Source organism: Oncorhynchus kisutch, linkage group LG3 (assembly GCF_002021735.2).
Source record: "Oncorhynchus kisutch isolate 150728-3 linkage group LG3, Okis_V2, whole genome shotgun sequence".
Classification (NCBI taxonomy): domain Eukaryota; kingdom Metazoa; phylum Chordata; class Actinopteri; order Salmoniformes; family Salmonidae; genus Oncorhynchus; species Oncorhynchus kisutch.
This window is the reverse complement of record NC_034176.2, coordinates 48,450,363-48,466,277: the sequence shown is the minus strand read 5'-3', so window position 1 is coordinate 48,466,277 and position 15,915 is coordinate 48,450,363. Positions and strand designations below refer to the sequence as shown.

Here is a 15,915-nt window from a genome sequence, read left to right as displayed (position 1 = left end):
TTTCAAAAGTTGGTATATAGAGCTCGGTAGGAAACGTGTGCTCAAGCTGCCATCTTGGAGCCTCCTCCAGGTTGAGGTTTCCAGGGTTAGAGTAGGGTAGAAGTTGTCATAATGCTGAGGCAGTGAAGAAAGTAGAGGAAGATGGGTCAAGTGGGAGGGATCCTGAGAGGAGTGGTGTGAGTAGTAGATCTGTACCAGTACAGAGGGACAGGCCAACAAGTGATATATGTTTCAGTTAGATTGGATTTTTTGCATTTATAGCAATGGTTATGAACTGTAATGCAGGGATGGAATGTAAGCCGCAGAAAATGTAGGTTGTGGTGGCAGCTGCAGAGGTATTTTCGTGTGAGACACATAACATCAGAAGAGTTACAGGGTGTGTTAAGTGGTGGTGTCCCACCCTTTCAGGTTGTTGGCTTGAGGTAGGACTAAATATATTTAAATAGTGGAGTAGGGTGGTGTTATTTTGTATTTTTTTGTGAGTGTATTGTTAGATGGTAGGTTACATGTTTATTTTTTCAAGCAAAGTATAAGGAAGTTGTACTCCAGTCTAGTAGGTGGCGGTAATGGAACATTTATTGGATGCCAACCGCCGTTAAACCTCAAAGTAGTAGTATTTTAAGCTGTAAAGTGCTCTGTATCGCTTTGGTTACTATGGAGGTAGTTGGTTAGCTAGCTACGGTAATGTTAGCCGTTAAATTCCCACACAGGACCGAGGATCACAAACAGTCACAAAAATGTGAGTTGATAGTTAGGGACTATAGCTAAGGTTCTGTCTGTATTTTTGCCAACATTTAGTTATTGACAACCTTGTTCTGTTCAATGTTCTCTACCTAACGTTAAATAGCTACAGTACCATTATAGCTAGGAACGTTAACTAGTTACTAAATAACGTTACCCCAATTCATGTTAAGTTCAAAATAATACTAACTAACGTTAGAGTGGAACCCCGTATTATCGGCATATTCAACAGCGTTTAAGAAATGTATTTACCTTCAACACTGTTATCTTGTGATCAAGCCATCAATGTTTTGTGATTATTGGTGTCATAAAAATGTTAGCTAACGGGTCAGCAATTAGCATGTTTGACATTTCAGTGGAAATACTAACGTTATCAGCTTTTTGATAAACGGCTTAGCAAAAAAATACGTCTCGTATTATCCGCATACGGTGCCCAGTTATCGGCCACCTTACTATTTTGTTAAATTACAAGATATCTGTTTCATTTTGTTAAACAATTAGAAACCAACCCCGTATCCGAAGTGTTTACTAGATAGTTGGCTATCCTTCTGGTAATTGTTTTCATTTTACTCGCATGTCAACTTTTCATTGCGTAGCCCGTTGCGCCCTCCCGTGGACTCCTATTTTTTTTTTCTTCACCAACATATTCAGTGTTGTAACCAAATAATGTGTCGTCATTTGTTTTACAGAATAATCTTATGTTTTGAAAAAGTAGATATACATTTGTTTAAATAAATACAACTCATTTCAGTCATGTGCATTGATAAACAATGTAAACACTGTTGGAGTTTGTTGTAAAGATGCACTTGGAAAGTAAAGGAAGAAATGCACAAAATGGGTTGAATAAATATATATTATATTTTAGACATGTTTTTATTTTATTTTTTACAAATAAATAGTTTCATATGAAAACAAACAAAACAAACAATTAAATCTCAACCTCCACCCCTATATTGTCACAAAAATCCAGCTCCACCGCCAACTATAGATCTCACTCTTACACACCTGCAGTGGAACCAGTGCTAGCAGAAGTCACAGCACACCCATGGCACCTCGGACCTACACTCTTGCGGGGGAGCTTGCAGGTGGATCACGCTCCCCGCAGTGAGCACAGCAGGTGGTGTCTTCTTTTATTTGGAAAAAAACAACAAAAAAACACATTGATTAACATGGTTTTGCAAAATGTAGAAGTACTACAGCAACAATAGTAATTGGTACAAATGAGAGAGAGAGAAAAATAAAGATTATGAAGTACCTGAGAGTTCTGCCATGGGTGGCATGACAAAGGTGGCCGGTGGAGCTTTTCTCTTTCTTTTCCGTGCTGCGGTTAAGAGAAAAAGTAGTGTTAGACAGACCATGTTTCATGAAAACCATTCTCAACTTTTTTACATCAATACCTCTGGAGGAAGCTGCAGAAGTTTTGGAGGGGGTGGACATGCCTTGTGGGCTGGTGCTATGGACTGTAAATATGTAAAGAAAGAAACAAAAGTTTAAACATTGCAGTTTTATAAAACAAGTAATTACACAAGTAATTGTTTTGTAATTTAATGTGTTTTCCTGTGGAGGTGGCTGTATTCAAATTGCAGGGGGCAGGGACACCAGAGGAGGCTGCTGTGGTGGTGTGACCAGGGGAGACTGAGGAGGCAGTTGGTCCAGAGGAGGCCGGTTTGGTGGTGACAGACATGGGGGGTGGTGTGGTGGACGAAACCGCCAACGATGGCTTGGAGGAGCTGGTGTTTGTAATGGTGGGGTTGAGGGGCCGATTATGATGTGGCCGGAAGAGTAGGCACATGGCCTTCTAATGTAGCTGGGGGCTCCGGTGGCTCCTACAGGTGTTGCACACTGGGAGGCACTGGCAGCTGTCAGGAGTGGTTCCAGCGGGAGGTCCAGCGGAGGCGGTGGCATCAATGGTCTCATCCATGGCAGCCCTCTCCTGTGTTCTGAGGGCTGACCGACCCTCTTTCTCCTCTGCCCTCTCCTTCTCACCCCTCTCCTGCCTCTGGCGTGTGTATCCTTTCCCGGTGAGGCATGTGGCGACCACAGGTAGTCTTCTGTATTTGTCTACTTCAGGACAGTAATGATGTGCCCCAGGTCCTTTGCTATCTATTAGGGGGTGCTCTTCTAGGGCTGGAGCAGGGAATGGGACTGGAGCAGGGGCTGAGGGTCCTCCTGTGATTGCTGGGGAGGAGGTGCTGATAGACGGTACAGTGCTGGTTCCAGGAGAGGAGGTAGTGGGACCCGGCAGGGACCGATACGGCACTAAATGGGACACTTCAATGGCTGAAGGGTCAAAAGGGAAGAGGCCATACTTAAACCCTTCCACCACGTAGCGCATGTCCTTGCAGCGCTTATACGGGTAGTGGAATACTCTGGCAAATTCTGATTTTGTGGTCAAAATGGCTGAGGTCTCCAGCTACCTTGGAGTGTGTGGGAAGACAAACAGGAGGACCCTCAGCCCCCGCCACAACCCCTTCCCTTAGTGCTGCCGCGAGCACCTCCGGGTCCATGTGGCTCTTGTGTCCATTTAAAAAATATATATTTTACCTTTATTTAACTAGGCAAGTAAGTTAAGAACAAATTCTTACTTTCAAATACTGACTAGGAACAGTGGGTTAACTGCCTTTTTCAGAGGCAGAGCAACAGATTTTTACCTTTTCAGCTCTGGGATTCGATCTTGCAACCTTTCGGTTACAAGTCGAACACTCTAACCACTAGGCTACCTGCCGCCCATTGAAGAGTAGGCGTTCTTTCACTGCATGCTGAATGAAGTGCTGAAACCACTTCCTGAACAGGTCTCTGTCAATGTAGCCACTGTTTGACCGTCCATACAAGGCTTGGGGGTGGCCTCCCAGTGTGTAGTGGCAACTGAGGAAACACTCCGGGTAGATGACAAATGGGGGGACATCCTCCCCAGCTGTGTTGAAGCAGGCCAGCACTGTGATGTGCTCCTTGGTCCCCGGAGCCTACTGGTACACGTGTTTTGCGCCCCGGGGAGCCAGCACTTTGTGCCTGCTCTGGTCGCTACGGAACCCAGACTCATCGCAGTTATGGATTTGTTCTAGGTTTCTCCCTCAATCTACTCTCTCTTCCAAGTGCTTCTCATATGAAGTAAAGAAGGTGTCTATCGTCAGATGTGTGGTACACTCGGCTCTCCCCTATCTAGGTTGTCCGGCCTCCTCATGCTCAGGTTCTTGTGCCTCTTCCTGAACATTTCCCACCACCTTTTCCCCAGCTGTGAACTGTAATGCAGGGATGGAACGTAAGCCGCAGGTGCAGAAACCTAGAATATAAAATTGTACATCCAGGATGAAAATGTTTGTTTTGGCATCACCATACACATCCACATTTACATCACCCACATTGAGAACAGTCAGTCCAGCATTCTACATACATAAACGCATAGAACACCAAATACCTGCGCAGTAGATACATGGCTGGCGCAGTAGATACTGTGCTGCACCAGATAATTTTCATCCTCTGGTTCAAGTGATGTGGGTGGTCTACTGCAACAACCATGGGTTACCCGGCCAGCCGCTCAGCCAATCCGTCACAGTCTGCCGAGGTGCACCTTGGTAGATAAGAAAATAAAACTGTTACTAGTAGATAAAATTCATATACACGTGGTAATCTCCTAAAAACAAAAGATGCCTAACCTTGGCAGCCTGGCAGATAGCCATCCCTGCCCCGCAGTCCTCCATGGCATGTAAAATGTCCACTTCACTCCACTGCTTTCTCTTGAATTTCTCCATGCTGTGGTGGTAAATACATGTGGCTAAATAACTTGGCACACTATACACGTTTTAGAAAGATAAGTTAATCTGAATATGTATAAACATTTACATTTCAGAGCTAAGACATTGAAAGGTGTTGATGAAAGTTATCACAATAACAAAGTGTACCCACGTTTTTTGTTTGATATCTGTAATGAAAATTAGTGTCCCAATTAGTTTAATATTGATGCATACATTGTAACATTTGACTAAATACTGCCTCTACAGTGGGGCAAGAAAGTATTTAGTCAGCCACCAATTGTGCAAGTTCTCCCACTTAAGATGAGAGAGGCCTGTAATCACATTGTAGGATTTTTTATGAATTTATTTGCAAATTATGGTGGAAAATAAGTATTTGGTCAATAACAAAAGTTTATCTCAATACTTTGTTATATACCCTTTGTTGGCAATGACAGAGGTCAAACATTTTCTGTAAGTCTTCACAAGGTTTTCATACACTGTACACGCTGGTATTTTGGCCCATTCCTCCATGCAGATCTCCTCTAGAGCAGTGATGTTTTGGGGCTGTTGCTGGGCAACACAGACTTTCAACTCCCTCCAAAGATTTTCTATGGGGTTGTGATCTAGAGACTGGCTAGGCCACTCCAGGACCATGAAATGCTTCTTACGAAGCCACTCCTTCGTTGCCCGGGCGGTGTGTTTAGGATCATTGTCATGCTGAAAGACCCAGCCACGTTTCATCTTCAATGCCCTTGCTGATGGAAGGAGGTTTTCACTCAAAATCTCACGATACATGGCCCTATTCATTCTTTCCTTTACACGGATCAGTCGTCCTGGTCCCTTTTCAGAGAAACAGCCCCAAAGCATGATGTTTCCACCCCCATGCATTCTTTGGATGCAACTCAGCATTCTTTGTCCTCCAAACACGACGAGTTGAGTTTTTACCAAAAAGTTCAATTTTGGTTTCATCTGACCATATGACATTCTCCCAATCTTCTTCTGGATCATCCAAATGCTCTCTAGCAAACTTCAGACGGGCCTGGACTTGTACTGGCTTAAGCAGGGGGACACGTCTGGCACTGCAGGATTTGAGTCCCTGGCGGCGTAGTGTGTTACTGATGGTAGGCTTTGTTACTTTGGTCCCAGCTCTCTGCAGGTCATTCACTAGGTCCCCCCGTGTGGTTCTGGGATTTTTGCTCACCGTTCTTGTGATCATTTTGACCCCACGGGGTGAGATCTTGGGAGATTAGCAGTGGTCTTGTATGTCTTCCATTTCCTTATAATTGCTCCCACAGTTGATTTCTTCAAACCAAGCTGCTTACCTATTGCAGATTCAGTCTTCCCAGCCTGGTGCAGGTCTACAATTTTGTTTCTGGTGTCCTTTGACAGCTCTTTGGTCTAGGCTATAGTGGAGTTTGGAGTGTGACTATTTGAGGTTGTGGAATGATACTGATACTGATACTGATAACAAGTTCAAACAGGTGCCATTAATACAGGTAACGAGTGGAGGACAGAGGAGCCTCTTAAAGAAGAAGTTACAGGTCTGTGAGAGTCAGAAATCTTGGTTGTTTGTAGGTGACCAAATACTTATTTTCCACCATAATTTGCAAATAAATTCATAAAAAATCCTACAATGTGATTTTCTGGATTTTTTTTCTAATTTTGTCTGTCATAGTTGATGTGTACCTATGATGAAAATTACAGGCCTCTCTCATCCTTTTAAGTGGGAGAACTTGCACAATTGGTGGCTGACTAAATACGTTTTCCCCCCACTGTATGCACTGTAGCTGTTGTAAACACAGCCTACAGTGATAGGTGTCAACAAGTTCATGGTTCAAATGTAATTTTTGCAGATTGTGCAAAACGCCCCTGTCAGAGGACTCCAATTTTGATACGGTAAAAGCTTCACATTCAGTTGTTTTCATGATATGTATTATCTAACGCTTACAATTTATTTCCTTTTTGCTCTAATTGGCAGTTATATCAACATTTAGCAACCAAGCTAGCAACATTAGCAAATCCGTTAACTATATTTGAGGTAAAAAGGTGGATATTTAATGTTGTCTGGTCTGTCGCTCAGTCGAAGTTTGTTATATCGTAAAATAACAAACTTTTTTTTGTACATCGCGCTGGTCCGTACAATTGACCTTATTTTAGCGCCCAAAAAACGTAATACTTCCAGATCAACTGTAATATCAATGCAATTGTAAAGCACAATTTCCCCCTTTTCCAACAAAATCAATGATGAGGCCTTCATGATGCCCATCTCTGCATGATTCAAGAAGGCATTGAGCGATAGTGATAGTGAGGAGAGATGTCGTGTGGGGAAACAGCTTTTTTCACTCACTGTCCAACTTATCACATTATCACCTCTAAAATGTAAAAAAACACTATAAAGAGTTTATATAATGTGTACATACATATTTGAAGGTCTGTGTCAAATTTGAATCAGGTTTTTAGGGAGGTGTTAGTCATCGTCAGAAGTAAACGGCGGCTTTTGATAGTCATGATAGTTTGCAGTGATGGCGCAAAAAATGACTAGGTATCCCCCTTACCCTGTCCATTTCTTGTTTCTAAACAGTGAGAGAAGTGCTACACTTGGTGGAGAGAGGCTGTAAGACAGAATTAGTTGCTTTATGCGTGCTGTACGTTACACCATAACATGTCACGATGTAACGTACAGCGTCGGAGGGGCAAGTTTTTTTTCTCACATTTTCTCCAATACTATAGACCCATTACCATGTCTGTCAATGCTTGAATAGAAACGTAGTTCACACCCCAGATTTATGTCAACACAGTCGCTACTGTCCCAGTAGTTTTCTTTGCAGCCTCGTTTGAATGTCACAGTTGCGCACATTTGTACGGAATGGGGTTAGCGTACGTTACAACGTGTATGTATACACGTATACAAATGTGTATACATGTTACTTTTTTGAAAACCCTCAACCTAACTTAACTTACATAAATTGCAATAAAAATCAGTGGTCAGCTAGTTAGAAGGTTGTCTTTAGGTGGCTCGGGGTGGTTTAGTCCTCCAATCGCTAGAAAGTGTCCGAATTTAGGGGGTGGCCGATGTTGGGGAAAAATTAGCCAGCTAACGTTAAATAAAAATTGCTGACACCATTCAAATCAATGAGGTTTTGGAACTTTAAAGCCAATTTATCTCAAAATCATATTTTTGATAGAGCCTAACTAGCTAACGTTATCGTCCCAAGTGCTTGATATTGTTAATGTTTGTTGCTAGCGTTAGTTGGTTTGACTTGTGTTAACGCACTGATACTGTGAATAAAATGAATTTGTAAAGTTAGGGTATGTTACGTTAATCAGCTAGCTAACTAAGTAGCAAGCTAGCTAACTAACGACAAAGTTATTTATATCTTGGCTTCTACTAGCCAGATTCATTGGTTTTTGTTTTCTGAAAAGCCCTGATATGACTCAGCTATCTACAGTCACTAGTTAACTTAGCTAGATATCATAGCTAGCTAATTTAATTTTGCTAGCAGCTACCTAATGTTAGCTTCATAAATTGATCAAATCCCCCACTTCACAGCTTCACAATGAAAAAGGGGGTTACCCAGAGGATCTCACCAAGGAGAGGAGCCAAAGTAAGCTTAAGGATGCAGAGTCTGGGCTCACCACTGTTGGACCCTTATAGCCTTACTCCACATCCCACCCGTTTACCTCTCCACCGGACAACCCACTCCAAGATGGACAGTAATCACCAGTTAGACATTACTGATGCGAATGAAGATTGGCTACTCACAGAGACTGTGGCCATTGACAGTAGAGAAGGACGAGTCTGGTCAAAACATTCAGGTACTAGCTAGCTACAACAATTCCTTTTAATGTGTTGCTTTCACCTTTGACCTGTTTGGATGAAACACTCTTTTTGGTCATTTTGGGTTAGATGAAGAGAGTATCCAGGGAATCAGATATATCACAGAGGACCTGATCTCGAGGCTGACCAAGCAGGACAATTTAGCCTTTGTACGGTCCCTAAACCTGGCCGTAACAAAGAGTGGAGACAAGAAATTCAAGGTAAGAACTATGTGATGAAACTGAAATATCCTTTTCCATCAGTCGGATTTAACAATCACCAAAGCAGCACCACGTAGATCAGTGGAGGCTGATGACTAGAAACATTTAGGAGGATGGGAGACCCACGGTAAAGGCACACAGAGACAACAAAGCTTGTTTTCAATATCGTCAAAGATAAATTATTTTAACCCAAAACCTTTTAATAAAGACATTTATAGTAAAATATAATGGGGAAGGGAATGAGAGGGCTACTTTAGAGTTTGGAAGGGATTCTGAGCATAGAGTGATTAACTGTGGTGCAGGACAGGGGTTGAGGTGTTCAGAGTATCGGTGTGCCGATCTTGTCATAATTGTATCTTTTTTTATCACACTTGATACTCGTAATTGGATTTACTCGTGATCGGAAAACCCAGAAGTGCGCTTTACATGCCAGTAAAGCCTATTGCTCAAGTGTGCATTACTCTACTATCACTTGGAGTGCATCTCACAGTGCATCGTTATGTTCCTTCACACACATTGTTCAAAGGGAAATGACCTCGATAGATGAAAATGCACATGATTTACTTACTTAGTCCTATTCAAGTGAACACTTTCTCTCCCGACACTTATGCCACAACATTTGTACAATTAAAATAAACAATCGACATTTGTCATTTTATTTTTGAATGATCTGCCGCTTGATAAACATACCTGGGTGAGAAAAATAATAGCAAGCAAGCATGGGCTTGGATCGTGATATAACACTGTCAGCAATGGAATAATTATACGGACAGACTAAGTAGACAGAAAAAAACAACCATATGACTTCAGCAAAGTCGGCAGGATATTATTAGATTGAACAACAATGACTAGCTACGGATTCTGATTCATACACAATGTTTGGAGAAGGGAGACTTGTGCCATGAGACGAGTGACCGTGTGAGTGAAACAGAGCTTGTTCTAATCCAATCGTTGCAGCAGGTTCAACCGATACCCCGCCCGTTTCTTTACAGACTGAAGAACTAGACAATAGTTGTTTAGAACAGCGCTTCACACTGAGTGAAAGAGCGATGCGTGCTGGCAGCTGAAAGCACATTTTTTTAGATCACAGATAATTACAAAAAATCTGTGTCATAATCGTATTTGGAACATTCTCCATATGCGTTACGATACAAATTTTGTCTGAAGGTATTGTGATGTGGAAAATACATTGGATTTGAAAAAAAGTCATCAACATCAATTGTTGTTTTTAGGGAAAAATTTAATCCACAGGTTTCAAATCAAATTTGATTTGTAATATGCGTTGAATACAACAACCTTATTGTGAAATGCTGACTTACAAGCCCTTAACCAACAATGCAGTTAAGATTAAGAGTTAAGAAAATATTTACTAAATAAACTAAAGTAAAAAAAGTTATAAAATAACAATAACGAGGCTATATATATGGGGGTACCAGTACCGAGTCAATATATTGGGGTACATGTTAGTCGAGGTAATATGTACATGTAGGTAGGGGTAAAGTGACTATGCATAGATAATAAACTGAAAGTAGCAGCAGCGTTAAAAGGGGGGGGGGGGGGGTCAATTGAAATAGTCCGGATAGCCATTTGATTAGCTGTTCAGCAGTCTTATGGCTTGGGGGAGGAAGCTGTTAAGGAATGTTTTGGACCTAGACTTGGCGATCCAGTACCACTTGCCGTGCGATAGCAGAGAGAATAGTCTAGGGTGGCTGGAATTTTTGGCAATTTTTAGGGCCTTCCTCTGACACGGCCTGGTATAGAGGTCCTGGATGGCTGGAAGCTTGGCCCCAGTGATGTACTGGGCCGTACGCACTACCCTCTGTAGCACCTTGCGGTCTGATGCAGAGCATTTGCCATACCAGGCAGTGATGCTCTCGATGGTGCAGCTGTAGACCTTTTTGAGGATCTGAGGACTAGGTGTTGTCGTGCCCTCTTCACGACTGCCTTGGTTGTGTTTGGACCATGATAGTTTGTTGGTGATGTGGACACCAAGGAACTTGAAGCTCTCGACCAGCTCCACCACAGCTCCATCGACGAGAATGGCGGCGTGCTCGGCTTTCCTTTTCCTGTAGTCTACGATTATCTCCTTTGTCTTGATCACGTTGAGGGAGAGGTTGTTGTCCTGGCACCACACTACCAGGTCTATGACATCCCTTTAGGCTGTCTCATCGTTGTCGGTGATCAAGCCACCGACCGTTGTCGTCTGCAAACTTTTGTCACCAATTGGCAACAGATTGTAATGCGCATATTTTCTTTATGCATATTTTTGAATATTCGCATTTTCTCACCAGTGGTATGTTTCCGCCAAACTGACTTGTTGCAGATAAAAATCAGTGTGTGATAACAGTGCACACGAAATGTACTTTTTCGTTAATGTTTTAATATACTGAATTATAATCTAAAGTTCATTTTCAACTACCAATAGTTTTGTCACAATAATGGTTGCGTTAAATAGCAAATGTGCCTACTCTGGTTGGCGCGTGCGCTCTAGCCAGAAGATAGTGTGGCAAGGCTGTCTACATAATGAGATTATTATTATTATTATTATTATTACTTTTACCACCCTGTGATGTTCATCATAAATGATTTAATTTGTAGCATAATAAACTGCATGGTTTCATGATTCGTAGTGGAAGGACCACACACCAGATCATCGCGTAACTCCAAGTTTACTTTCGATATGATGGTTTTTATATCAATATTTGCGCACAGCTTAGCGGTTAAGAGCTTTAGCCCAGTAACCAAAAGCTTGTTGTTTCGAATCCCTGAGATGACTGGGTGAAAAGTCTGTCGATGTGCCCTTCAGCAATGCACTTAACCCTAATTGCTCCTGGTGCTTCTACACCTGCATTGCTTGCTGTTTGGGGTTTTAAGCTGGGTTTCTGTACAGCACTTTGATATATCAGCTGATGTAAGAAGGGCCATATAAATACATTTGATTTGATAAGAGCGTCTGCTAAATGACTAAAATGTAATTGTCATAAAGGTGTTTCCACCGCCATTTCTTGCATAATTAATTTTACAGACAAAGATCCCACCATCGTGAATGAACAAATTCTGTCTGCATTTATAAAATTGTTTTGAAACTTCCTGTTTCCATCACAGCTGTCTTGATTATTATTATTTTTTTGCTATGACTTTACTTGCGTAAAATGCTTGGAAATGGATGGAAACATGTTAGTGGTAACCAAATTTCAGCATAGACAAACGTTGTGTAAAATGTTGAATTTGTACCACTATTAGAAGAAAAAAAAACAATAGGCTGGGCACAGCACCTACTGGAGAATTGATCTTCAGCTACCCTTTGGTCTCCCATCCAGGATTTTAACCAAGCCCTGCATAGCTATTGTCACTGACTATTACCAATGTGTCATCGTGAGAATGATTAAGAGTCTACACTAAAAACTAAATAGATTCACTGTTGCTATCAGTCCAAAGGGTAGGTTTACAGAGCAAATGAAATGTGACCATACTTTATCATTCATGTATCATCAAAAATGCTATTTAAGCCTATATATATATATATATAGGCTATATATAGTCATCAACAGCTATTGTTGCAATTCAACACAGAATTCAACTTACAAATAGACAATACAATAGGTCTAGGGTTTCAAGCTCTGGTTGATTTTAAATTGTATGATATGTAGTGATATTGAAATGTGCTTGGTTGTCAATGTAACCAAATACAGTATCAACATTTGAAGGAGATGTACCTTCTGTGCACGTCTCCAAAAAAAATCAAAGTTAAACCTAAAAAAATCAAAGTTAAAGAACAGGACTATAAACCAAACAATATTTAAATTTGATAGAATTAAATCAAACTTAGATTTTTGGTTGAGATGGAGATGTGAATCCAACACAGCAATTATTAATATGTAGAAAAGCTGGAATTAAAACCAGACTAAGTCAGTGGCAGAAGATGAATCCCCTTTAAATGATGATATTTGGTTGCGTTGTCAACCAAACACAATTCAATATAACTTTAGGCTATTCTCCCCCGATTGCTCAGTTTGGCCGGCCGGCCAGCACTAGCAAGACTCTTGTTGGTTCCAAACTTCTTCCATTTAAGAATAATGGAGGCCACATTTTTTTCCTTCTCTAATCATATAAAGCGTGCATGTTCAAGATTGCATGCATACTGTATGTTGTTGCAGGTCTGTGGAGAGCTTCACAATTGCTGTAATAATCTGCACAGAATCTTGAACAGTATTGTTCAATTGCACCATGTACAGTGCATTCGGAAAATATTCAGACCCCTTGACTTTACACATTTTGTTACATATTCTAAAATTGGTGAAATAGTTTTTTTCCTCAATCTGCACACAATACTTCAATGACAAGCAAAAACTGTTTTTGACATTTTTGCAAAGTTATAAAAAAAAGGATAAAACTGATCACATTTACATAAGTATTCAGACCCTCTACTGTACTTTGTTGACGCACCTTTGGCAGCAATTACAGCCTTGAGTCTTCTTGGGTATGATGCTACAAGCTTGGCACACCTGTATTTGGGAAGTTTCACATTCTTCTCTGCAGATCCTCTCAAGCTCTGTCAGGTTGGATGGGAAGCGTCGCTGCACAACTATTTTCAGGTCTGCATAGATGTTCGATCGGGTTCAAGTCCGGGCTCTGGCTGTGCCACTCAAGGAAATTCAAAGACTTGTCCCAAAGCCACTCCTGCGTTGTCTTGGTTGTGTGCTTAGGGTTGTTGTCCTGTTGGAAGGTGAACCTTCTCCCCAGTCTGAGATCCTGAGCGCTCTGGAACAGGTTTTCATCAAGGATCTCTCTGTACTTTGCTCCGTTCATCTTTACCTCGATCCTGACTAGTCTCCCAGTTCCTGCCACTGAAAAATATCCCCACAGCATGATGCTGCCTCCACCATACTTCACCGTAGGGATGGTGCTAGGTTTCTTCCAGACGTGATGCTTGGCATTCAGGCCAAAGAGTTCAATCGTGTTTTCATCATACCAGAGAATCTTGCTTCTCATGGTCTGAGAGTCTTTAGGTGCCTTTTGGCAAAATCCAAGCTATCATGTGCCTTTTACTGAGGAGTGGCTTCCGCCTGGCCTCTACCATAAAGGCCTGATTGGTGGAGTGCTGAAGAGATGGTTGTTGTTCTAAAAGGTTCTCCCATCTCCAAAGAGGAACTCTGGAGCTCTTTCAGAGTGACCATTAGGTTCTTGATCACCTCCCTGACCAAGGCCCTTCTCCCCCGATTGCTCAGTTTGGCCGGCCGGCCAGCACTAGCAAGACTCTTGTTGGTTCCAAACTTCTTCCATTTAAGAATAATGGAGGCCACTGTGTTCTTGGGGACCTTCAATGCTGCAGAAATTTTTTGGTACCCTTCCCCAGATCTGTGCCTCAACGCAAATCCTGTCTCTGAGCTCACTGACAATTGCTTTGACATCATGTCTTGGTTTTTGCTTTGACATGCACTGTCAACTGTGGGACCTTATAAAGACAGGTGTGTACCTTTCCAAATCATGTCCAATCAATTTAATTCACCACAGGTGGACTCCAGTCAAGTTGTAGAAACATCTCAAGGATGATCAATGGAAACGGGATGCACCTGAGCTCAATTTCATCTCTAGGAGACAATGAGTCTCATAGCAAAGGGTCTGAATGCTTATGTAAATAAGCTATTTGGAAAAATGTCAAAAAATCTGGTTTCACTTTGGCATTATGGGGTACTGTGTGTAGATTGATGAGGAAAAACATGTACTTAATGCATTTTAGAATAAGGATGTAACATAACAAAATGTGGAAAAAGTCAAGGGGTCTGAATACTTTCCGAATGCACTATACTTTTAATGTGATCTCAACTGTGAACCAGGTCATTTGGTTCTGCTATTAGATGAGGCACAGTGATAACATGAATCTGTTGTATAATAAACATCTGACATTGTATTCCTATTTGAACTTTGCTGTGTTTTTAAAGTGGTTGAAAGTGCAGTGATAGGCATTTCGGTGACAACTTTAATTTAAGATCCAATGCAGCCAGTTTTATTTTATTTAACTAGGCAAGTCGGTTAAGAACAAATTCTTATTTACAATGACGGCCTGCCCGGCCAAACCCTAACCCGGATGACGCTGGGCTAATTGTGCGCCGCCCTATGGGACTCCCAATCATGGCCAGTTGTGATACAGCCTGGAATCAAACCATGGTCTGTAGTGACGCATCTAGCACTGAGATGCAATGCCTTAGACTGCTGCGCCAATCGGGAGCAATAACAAATAATTTCTGAGTAACAATAAAGTACCTTACTGTGATTGTTATAATTTAAAATGGCCAAATAGAAACAAAAATATCTTCTTAGCAAAGAGACATTTCTCAAGCAAGAATTTTGCTGAGACTGACTGGGGGTGATCTAATTGGGCAGATGAAAACTAGCTGTTATTGACAGAGGTTTGTAACTCTCTTTCTTATTGGTCTATTAACACATTTACTGATGTCACCAGGCAGGCCAAAACTCCACCACACCAAACAGGTGGACATTTTAGGTCGGTCTTTTCAAACAGCTCTTACACAAAAAGGGCATTATCATAATTTTCTGAATTTCACAGCATTATTCCAATCTCATAGTGTGGGAATATGTATAAAACACAAGCAGGAAATTCCAGATTTTGACTGCACAGGGCCCTTAACCAAAAATCATGGTTGTGCTTTTAGATGGTTGAAAGTGTAGTGGTAACACATTTTTGCTGTCTTTTTGAGTGGTTAAATATAGTTAATCTCATTGATCAACGTCTCAACCAAATATTACCTGACTTCCACATTGAAATGACGTGGTGTGCCCAGTGGGATCAAATGTAGATCAAATGAAACTTTCCTGAATTAAAGCCCTGATCATCCACATACCTGACAATAACTAAAAACTGCAAGTGACAGATGTCAGTGGTTTCATCCATTTGCCATGCGAAAAAATGTGCTGCGTCAACCTCTTTTAATCACACTTTTAACTTTCTCTCTGCCCTTGGTTCGTTGCAGGACGATCAACATGCCCCCTAAAAGCAACTCTTACATGCCCAAAAATGAAGTATCACTGTTTCTTCTTCTTACCTTCTTCTTGTGTTGCACAATTTAACCAGACCTTCCTCCATAACATGATTGATACAGCTTTTTCCCAGAAGCTGGAATCTGATGTAGGCAATGAATGGCTTTCTTCAATAAAAAAAAGGCACCATTTGTCGTTAGCGTTAGCTTGCCATTCTGGTGGAGAAAACTGCACTCTGGTAGCTAGCTACTTGCTACTAAATTTTGCAGGACTAATTGAAGAAAATGACACTACATCGACACAAAAATAAAGATCTAAAACCAAGAAAACAATATATAATCTACCTGTAGTCTACCTGTAGTTTCTCCTGTAGTTTGAAGAAACCAATTTGAATTAAATAATGTCC

The 15,915-nt window shown here is 41.4% G+C and overlaps 1 protein-coding gene across 4 annotated transcripts in view; it reads left to right on the top strand.

Annotated features, from left to right (window-relative positions):
* The first annotated feature begins 616 nt into the window (after positions 1–616).
* Positions 617–15,915, top strand: part of cntrl (centriolin) — a 118,722-nt gene continuing 103,423 nt past the window's right edge. For all 4 annotated transcript variants that reach the window (XM_031807495.1, XM_031807487.1, XM_031807478.1 and 1 more), the window contains exons 1-3: positions 617–739; positions 8,023–8,288; positions 8,380–8,510. In XM_031807495.1, the coding sequence (XP_031663355.1) occupies positions 8,030–8,288; positions 8,380–8,510 (390 nt within the window). In that variant the 5' untranslated portion in view covers positions 617–739; positions 8,023–8,029. The remainder of the gene's footprint in view (positions 740–8,022; positions 8,289–8,379; positions 8,511–15,915) is intronic.